The 10,093-nt window shown below is 35.6% G+C and overlaps 1 protein-coding gene across 1 annotated transcript in view; it reads right to left on the bottom strand.

The window, feature by feature from the left end:
• Positions 1–1,469: 1,469 nt before the first annotated feature.
• Positions 1,470–10,093, bottom strand: part of Scsalpha1 (Succinyl-coenzyme A synthetase alpha subunit 1) — a 76,327-nt gene continuing 67,703 nt past the window's right edge. The window contains exon 8 of the mRNA XM_090385452.1: positions 1,470–3,046. Within this exon, the coding sequence (XP_090241578.1) occupies positions 3,020–3,046 (27 nt within the window). The 3' untranslated portion in view covers positions 1,470–3,019. The remainder of the gene's footprint in view (positions 3,047–10,093) is intronic.

The raw sequence follows: 10,093 nt of genomic DNA, 5'->3' as shown, positions 1-10,093 counted from the left end.
CAAGTTGCTACAATGGATAAAAGGATGGTTGAGTGGGAGAAGACAGAGGATGGTAATCAATGGGTGCTGCTGCTGCTCTTTGTGGGTTAATGTTATCAGAGGAGTCCCACAGGGTTCGGTGTTGGGTCCACTGTTGTTTTCTATATTTATCAGTGATATTGATGAAGATATATCAGGCTTAGTATCGAAATTTGCAGATGATACAAAGGTTGGCAGGGTTGTTAATGGCAGTGTGTTACTTCAACAGGATCTAGAAAATTTGGGCAGAGGGGCTGACAAGTGGCAACTGAAGTTTAACATTGAAAAATGCAAAGTACTGCATATGGGTAGAAGTAACCCCAGAGAAAAGTACCAACTGTGTGGTACTACACTTAAGGTGGTAGAAAATGAAAAAGACCTGAGAGTAATTGTGCAGTCGGATATGAAGTTTTCTGAGCAATGCAGACAGGCACCAGGGCAGGTCATAAGGTGTTGTCAATGATGTACAGGAATTTTGCTAGCAGGAAAAAGGAGGTGATTGTCCCTCTGTATAAATCAATGTTCAGGCCATGCCTTGAGTACTGCGTACAGGGCTGGAGGCCTCATTTTAGGAAGGATGTAAATTTGCTTGAGCGTGTGTACAGAGAAGGGCAACAAGATTGGTGAGGGGAATGAAGGGATCCTCTTACCAAGAGAAGCTTAAGTTCTGAAAATTGCAGCAGCTGAAGAATAGGCACCTGCAAGGTGATCTGATTGAGATGTATAAGGCTTTGAATGGGTTGAGCACGCTGAATTCTGATGGGATTCTTCCACTTGTTCAGATTATGAAACCAAGGGGCCATAAATTGAAATGGAGGAAGGACAGGTGTAGAATAGATGTGCCAAAATTTGCCTTTAGTGGGTGGTTAATTGCTGTAAGAAAGTTCCATCTGTCGTTGTGGAAGTTGATAGGTTAAATAAATTTAAGGAGGAACTGGACAAATATTTAGAGGGGATTATTTTGTAATTTTTTTTTTTTTTTTGTTTTTGGCTAATGCTGCATAAGCTCATACACTTGCTTTCTTGCATCGCATGCCACAACTACTACTACTATACAAATCTTTCATGATACTGTGACATATAGTGAAATGTTGAGACATTTGTTCTTAAGTGAAGTATAAAGTATTGAATTATATCACATTTTATTTGTCTCCTCAAGAGAAGCAAATGATATATTGCATGTTAATTGCTTAAAGAAATACTGTACAGGGAAAACTGAACATTCAGAAAAACAAAAAAACTTGAGACTGAAAGTTGCTAAGTGATATGATTTTATTATATTTTTATTTTCACTTTATTCAATTATTCATGCCTGACAGGAAAGAGTGGAAGAAAGTATAGAAAGAAACAAAATGAGTTCAGAAGTATACTGCAATTTAAACAACAATAACAAACAAACAAAAAAAAAAAAAAAAAAACTTGCAATTTTTAATTCTAAAAGGATTGTAGGCATGCAGTAATTGCTGTCATTATTTACATTATTTACTTTCTCTACGTATCACTTTCATCTACATTTTCATCTACAATCGTTGGATAAGCAGTGAACAATCCTCAACATTTTACCAATTTAACAAATACTTCTAGGAGAGTTCATCCTAGAAATTTTATTCCATTTTAATGAAATTTGACAACAGAAAGATAGCCAATTTATGCTAAATTTTCCTTTTCCCTAAAGAAATGGAGAAGGATTAAACTAAAGACAGCAGTCAGGAATCTCAACAGATTGAAACTCTACTGGCAAAAAACTGTAGATGAAACTTGAAAATCAGAATCTGAAGGCAGGTGGGAAATATAAAAGTTTATTTTTTATAAGGGAGAGCATTTTTAACTTATAAACAAATGATTTTATAATGTAACACAATCATAATTAAAAATATATAATTCCTAGTGAATCAATGATCACATTAATCTTTCCATAAGTGAATTTGCTGAACATGGATGGGTCACGAATAGTGATTTTCCACGGCAGTGGGCTCTGTGGGAGTGTGTTTTTTTGGGAAACTTCACAGAAACAAAAACTTTGTGATAAATGCCTTAAAATATTAATTTGTTCTCATTTCAACTTAATTGCCCAACACTAGAGAAGAATCTCAAAAACCATATAAACATTGAAAAAAAAAATTAAAATTAAAACTTACTTTCTTTTTTTTTAATGTAATTAAATCCTTTACATATTTATGTATCACTTGATTTAATTATATCAAATTCGGTATCTGAATTCCAGAGGAAATTCTTAAATTTCAGCTTTTGCAAGCCCAAATCAGCCAACTAAGGTCAACATGTGTGATTCCTCCTCCTCCGACTTTAGCTATTTTTGTGTTGCCATCTATTAAAAACTACATCTACAATTTGTTTGAAACACAGATAAGAAACAGTAGCACATGTCAGAGAAATTTCAAAACAATTCATACATTAACAGACATGGTAAAATGATCTTCAAATGGTTGATCTGTGTGGGTGTACTTCCCATGAAATCTTAGGTCAACAGATGTACTCCTAAAAGGGTTAAAATGTAAATGGCATTGCTAACACTATCTCTGGATGAGCAACAGAGCTATGATTAATAATAATGAAAGGAAGAAAGAAACTTAAATCAACTTATCACTGTGCTTTTCATGTAAATTATCAAACAGTAACATTGGTTATCATTTTTTGACAGTAATTAAATTTTTAAATCAAATTCTTTTCTATTTATGTTTGACAATAAATGCAGGGAAGTAATTGGTCCTTTTATTCGCATCATTCTGCTACTGATTTAAACTATATTTCAATAAGAATAAACATTTGAGGATATCAGCCATTTTCAACAATGACTGCAAGAACATGTATTCAAAAAGGGATAACATCTATCCCCCCCTTTTTTTAATACAAACATCTTTATTTCCTACAATATATATAAGCAATAAAAACTGCCATCAAGGTGTCTACATCATTAGTCAAGGAGTAAAGTAGCCTACGCAAGGACATAACAATCTGTGAGATCAAAAACCCAACAAGAATATCAGGCAAGTCCACGTTGCTGCATTTCCTGTAAAAAAGAGAGAATCAATATGATTAAGATTTTTTTTTTTTTTCTAAGCTTAGTTAGTTATAACTTCATACCTGCTAAATTTTAGAAATCATAATCTGTAAAACTTTTAATACAAATCCATCTTTCTACTGAATGGTGTTTTAGAGGGTTTCTTTCAAACTCCCCATTACTTGTTAAGGAACATAATTACTCAGGTGGCATCTATATGATACCGTTTTTTATTATAAAATATTACCTTTTTTATGGAACTTTTAACTGCCTTTTATTCATTAGCACTTATATAATTCATCTTATTTCTTATTGCCTGAAATTTCTTGAGGTATATCTATTTTCTCATTCATTCTTCTATTATAGCTTACTTTCAACAGTTACCTGCTTTAACATCATGCAATCTTGATGTAGCAGCAGCCTGGAGGTTGGGATGTGGGGGGGGGGTTTCAGGGACTGGTGGGTGATCATGGAACAAATAAATACGATCTGTGTTAGAGTAACTAAAAGTAAAGACATGTGCATGTATACTTGCATGTACACTAATTCTAGGAGTATAATAAATAAATTTGATGAATTTGAAGTGCTGGTCAAGACATCAAAAGCGGATCCCGTTGAGATATCAGAGACATTGTGTCACATAGATATAAGAAGTGCAGAATTGGAATTTGGGGAGTACACTGTGTACAGAAAGGATAGACAGGATAAGAAGGGAGGAGGGATTATGCTGTTAGTTAAGAAACACAAAATCTAAGGAAGTGCATCCAGTTGACATAGATGGACAGTGCAATGTTGAGTCAGTTTGGTGTGACATAAGCACTGGGAAAGCAAAAATGTGAGTAGCAGTGTGTCATAGGCCTAATGACTGTAATGAGTACAATTGTACAACGAACAATTGTGCAGAGAAACAGAGCGGGCCAGTAAATCAGAATTTCTTATAAGGGATTTTAACTTCCCAGATATTGACTAGAATATGTAGGTTGGTCACTTGCACACTAGCAAGACTTTTGTGGATTTATTGGAAGATTGTTTTCTGCAGCAACATGTTCAAGAGGCAACCAGAGAGAGTAATACTCATGATCTGGTTATCACCAGTGATTACTTGGGCATTATGAATTTGCAGATAAAGGAACTACTGGGTAGCAGTGATCACAGTGGTATTTACTTAAAGATATAACTACCATCAGGGATAAAGGGAAGGGTTTTTGCTTTCGTAAAGGTGACTACAGTGGTCTCAGACATTTTATATATTCTATACAGTGGGACCAACCAAATTCTAGAATTTGATGTTACCAACATCAAATTCTAGATGGAAAGCATTCAAGGAATTAATTTTGGAGGCTACTAGGCTTTTCATACCAATTAAGAAATACTGTTCAAGGTTTAGGCTTAAATGGATGTCAGATGAACTAATGAGACTCGTGGCAGAGAAGAAAAATGCATGAGAGTGATATAAATTATCAGGCAACACAGAAGCCTACGGTAGATATAAGCTAGTCTGCAATCAAGTCACAAAGGAGGTTAGGCAAGCTAAGGCAGATTACAAGAAATCTTTGGCAAAGGATGCTCAGAAAAACAGCAAGGATTTCTTTACTTATGTAAACTCTCTATGAATCAAGTTGGTCCACTTGTTATCAATTGTTTGATTGTTGATAATTCTACTCAGATAGCTGACAAACAATGATATTTTGCATCTACATTGACACATGAGGAATTCTGTAGGGTAGTGGAGGACAGAAGGTTATTAAATTCTAACAGGGAGCTTAATGATTTTGTAATAACTGAGAGCAAATTTTTGAAGATAAACATAAGAAAGGCTCCTGTGGGGTGGATGGGATCTATTCAGTTATATTAAAGGAAGCTTAGTAAATTAATAAGAGGAGTTTACCTCAATATAGTACGTGGAACACTTCCGTATGATACCCTCCAGAAATTAAAACGGAAAAAACGAAAAAATCGACAACTTACCGGTACATTAAAGTAAAATATAAATAATTAAAGTAAATTATAAATAATTAAATAATCAATTTAACACAATTCAAAATCAATTCAAAACAATTAAAATTCAAATTAACGCAATTAAAAGAATCTAACGAAAATATTCAAAACGATTTTCCTTCCTTTTGTACCAAGCCATTCAAAAAATCTCCCATAATTGTGTGTATCGATTGTATACTACTGGAGAGACAGGAAGTGAATGAAATAGTCAATAAGAGTATGAAAATTAATTTGATAGTATGAATCAGAGCTGTAATACTCAATATGTTCTACGTTGATAATGATATTAGTAAATTAATAAGAGGAGTTTACCTCAATATAGTACGTGGAACACTTCCGTATGATACCCTCCAGAAATTAAAACGGAAAAAACGAAAAAATCGACAACTTACCGGTACATTAAAGTAAAATATAAATAATTAAAGTAAATTATAAATAATTAAATAATCAATTTAACACAATTCAAAATCAATTCAAAACAATTAAAATTCAAATTAACGCAATTAAAAGAATCTAACGAAAATATTCAAAACGATTTTCCTTCCTTTGTACCAAGCCATTCAAAAAATCTCCCATAATTGTGTGTATCGATTGTATAGGAAGGAAGGAAGGAAGGAAAATCGTTTTGAATATTTTCGTTAGATTCTTTTAATTGCGTTAATTTGAATTTTAATTGTTTTGAATTGATTTTGAATTGTGTTAAATTGATTATTTAATTATTTATAATTTACTTTAATTATTTATATTTTACTTTAATGTACCGGTAAGTTGTCGATTTTTTCGTTTTTTCCGTTTTAATTTCTGGAGGGTATCATACGGAAGTGTTCCACGTACTATATTGAGGTAAACTCCTCTTATTAATTTACTAATATCATTATCAACGTAGAACATATTGAGTATTACAGCTCTGATTCATACTATTAAAGGAAGCTGCAAAGAAAGTAAGCAAACCCTTAGTCATAATTATGAGCACATCCTTGGACTCAGGGGAAGCCCCAACGGATTGGAGATGTGCAAATGTATCCCCAAATTCACAAAGGGGGATCAAAGAGTGACACAAGTAATTACAGACCTATTAGTCAAGTTCCGTTCCGGGGCAAATAATGGAGTCACTAGTTAAAGAAGCATTGCAGGATCATCTATACAAAGACTGCAGTAATAATTCAGACACAGCATGGGTTTGTTAAGGGAAAGTCTTGTCTGACCAATTTGATTGGATACTATGATGTAGTCACAAAGGAACTGGATGCAAAAAATAATTTTGATATCATATACTTGGATTTCAGGAAAGCTTTTGATACTGTTGTGCATGAAAGACTACTATACAAATTGGAGCAGTATGGCATTAAGGGCAAATTGCTACAATGGATAAAAAGGTGGTTGATAGCAGATTGGGAGAAGACAGGGTGGTAATCGATGGATGCTACTCTTTGTCGACTAATGTTATTAGTGGAGTCACCCAGAGTTTGGAGTGGGTCCACTGTTGTTTTGTATAATTATCAATCATATTGATGAAGGTATATCAGGCTTAATATTGTCCAAGTTTGCAGATGATACAAAGGTTGGCAGGGTTGTTAATAACAATAATGGCAGTGTGCTATAGTGCAACAGGATCTATAAAAGTTGGACAGATGGGCTGAGAAGTGGCAACTGAAGTTTAACATTGACAAATGAAAAGTGTTGCATATGGGCAGAAGTAATCCCAGAGAAATGTACCAATTGTGTGATAGTACAGAGGGTGATAGATAATGAAAAGACCTGGGATTAATTGTGAAGTTTACTGAGCAGTGCAGACAGGCTGCCAGAGCAGGTCATGGGGTATTGTCAATTATATACAGGAATTTTTCTAGTAGGGAAAAGGTGATTATCTATTTGTATAAGGGAATGGTCAGGCCATGCGTAGACTTCTGCATCTGGTCTGGAGGCCTCATTTTAGGAAGGATGTAGAGTTGTCTGGAGACTAGGCACCTGCAAGGTGTTCTGATTGAGGTGTATAAGGCCTTGAATGGGTTGAGCAGGCTCAATTCTGATGGGATTCTTCCTCTTGCTCATATTATGAACCTGAGGGGGCATAAATTCAAATTGAGGAAAGACAGTTGTAGAATAGATGTGCAGAAATTTGCTTTTAGTCAGCAGGTAGTTGATTGCTGGAACAATCAGGGGGTGCTGACTCTCTTTATAAATTACAGCTGTGAATTACAGGCTCAAAAAAGAGATGTTTCATTTTATTTACATAATTGTTATTTTATATTGAACTTTATAAGTAGCCATAGAGTTCTAGATACGCTGGTTATTTTTAATTTAGATAAGAGTTTCTGTAGATTAGTGTACTTAATATACGTAAAACCGTTGTTTCGTTCGAATCTTGCAGCCATTGTTTTTGTATAGAGTGGTAGGGAATTCAAATTTTTAATTGTGGTAACTAGTTGCTCTAACGTAGTTGTAGTAGTAGTAGTGGCATGTGATGCAAGAAAGCAAATGTATGAGCTTAAGCAGTATCAGCCAAAAAAAAAAAAAAAAAATCGCACCATTCCCTCCAAATACCTGTCCAGTTCCTCCTTAAATTTATTCAACCTATCAACTTCACAACGACGGATGGAAGTTTGTTCCAGCAATTAATCACCCGCTGGCTAAAGGCAAATTTCCGCACATCTATTCTACATCTGTCTTTTCTTAATTTGAATTTATGCCCCCTTAGGTTCGTAATCTGAACAAGTGGAAGGATCCCATCAGAATTCAGCGTGCTCAACCCATTCAAGGCCTTATATACCTCAATCAGATCACCACGCAGGTGCCTAGTCTCCAGCCACTGCAATTTGCAGAACTTAAGCCTCTCTTGGTAAGAGGATCCCTTCATTCCCCTCACCAATCTTGTTGCCTTTCTCTGTACACGTTCAAGTAAATTTACATCCTTCCTAAAATGAGGCCTCCAGACCTGTACGCAGTACTCAAGGCATGGCCTGACCATTGCCTTATACAGAGGGATAATCACCTCCTTTTCCCTGCTAGCAAAATTCTTATATATCATTGACAAAACCCCAAGACCTGCCTTGGCAGCCTGTCTGCATTGCTCAGAAAACTTCATATCTGCCTGCACAATTACTCCCAGGTCTTTTTCATTTTCTACCACCTTAAGTGTAGTACCACACAGTTGGTACGTTTCTCTGGGGTTAAACTTTGCATTTCTCTGGGGTTAAACTTTGCGTTTCTTTGCATTTGTCAAGGTTAAACTTCAGTTGCCACTTCTTAGCCCATCTGCCCAAATTATCTAGATCCTGTTGCAGTAGCACACTCCAACCTTTGTATCATCTACAAACTTCAACATTAAGCCTGATATACCTTCATCAATATCATTGATAAATATACAAAACAACAGTGGACCTAACACCGAACCCTGTGGGACTCCACTAATAACATTAGTCCAAGAAGAGCAGCACCCATTGATTACCACCCTCTGTCTTCTCGCACTTAACCATCCTTTTATCCATTGTAGCAACTTACCCTTAATACCATTCTGCTCCAATTTGTACAATAGTCTTCCATGCGCAACAGTGTCAAAAGCTTTCCTGAAATCCAAATATATGATATCAAAAATATTTTTTGCATCAAGTTCCTTTGTAACTACATCATAATATCCTATCAAATTTGTCAGACAAGACTTTCCCTTAACAAACCCATGCTGTGTCTGAATTATTGCTGCAGTCTTGTCTAGATGATCCTGCAATGCATCTTTAACTAGCGACTCCATTATTTTACCCGGAACAGAAGTTAAACTAACTGGTCTGTAATTACTCGTGTCACACTTTGATCCCCCTTTGTGGATTGGGGATACATTTGCACATCTCCAGTCCATGGGAACCTCCCCTGAGTTCAAGGATGCTCTCATAATTATGGCTAAGGGTTTGCTTAGTTGCTTTGCCGCCTCCTTTAATATAACTGGATAGATCCCATCCACCCCAGGTGCTTTTCTTACGTTTAACTTCAACAATTTCTCTTCCACTTTGCTCTCAGTTATTACAAAATCATTAAGTATCCTGCTACAATTTGATAACCTTCTGCCATTTTCAAACCTTAATAATTCCTCACGTGTGAATGTAGATGCAAAATACTCAATCAGTTTGTTTGCTATCTGAGCAGGATCATCAACAGTCGAACCATCTATGTCAAGTGGACCAATAAGATTCATCCCCTTCCTTTTAGAGTTTATATAAGTAAAGAAATCCTTGCTGTTTTTCTTAGCATCTTTTGCCAAGGATTTCTCGTAATCTGCCTTCGCCTGCCTAACCTCCTTTGTAACTTGGTTACAGATCAACTTGTAGCTATCATAGGCTTCTCTGTGTCACGTGTTAATTTGTATGCATCCCATGCATTTTTCTTCTCTGTTACGAGTCTCATTAGTTCATTTGACAACCATTTAGGCCTAAACCTTGAACAATATTTCTTAATAGGTATGAAACTTTTAGTAGCATCCACGATTAATTCCTTGAATGCTTCCCACTTAGAATTTACTGTTGGTAACATCGTCAGTTGATCCCACTGTACAGAATTTAAAAACTCTCTGAGACCACTGTACTCGCCTTTACGGAAGCAAAAACCCTTTCCTTTACCCCTGATGGTAATTAAATCTTTAAGTAAATCCCACTGTGATCACTGCCACCTAGTGGTTCATTTACGTGCAGATTCTTAATGCATGAAGAATCTCTACTGATAATCAAATCAAGAGTATTACTCCCTCTAGTTGCCTCCCTAACATGCTGATGTAGAAAACAATCATCCAATAAATCCACAAAAGTCTGACTAGTGTGTGAGTGACCAACCCACAAGTTCCAGTCAATATCTGGGAAGTGGAAATCCCCCATTATAAGACATTCCGATTTACTAGCCCACTCTATTTCTCTGTACAATTGTTCATTGTACTCATTCGAGTCATTAGGCCTATAACACACTCCTACTCTTATTTTTGCTTTCGCAGGGCTTATGTCACACCAAACTGACTCCACAGTGCACTGTTCATCTATATCAACTCCATGCACTTATTTTGATTTTATGTTTTTCTTA

The sequence above is a fragment of the Mastigoproctus giganteus genome, chromosome 11 (assembly GCF_048544385.1).
Source record: "Mastigoproctus giganteus isolate SK-2022 chromosome 11, ASM4854438v1, whole genome shotgun sequence".
Taxonomy (NCBI): Eukaryota; Metazoa; Arthropoda; class Arachnida; order Uropygi; family Thelyphonidae; genus Mastigoproctus; species Mastigoproctus giganteus.
This window is presented reverse-complemented; position numbering and strand designations above follow the sequence as displayed.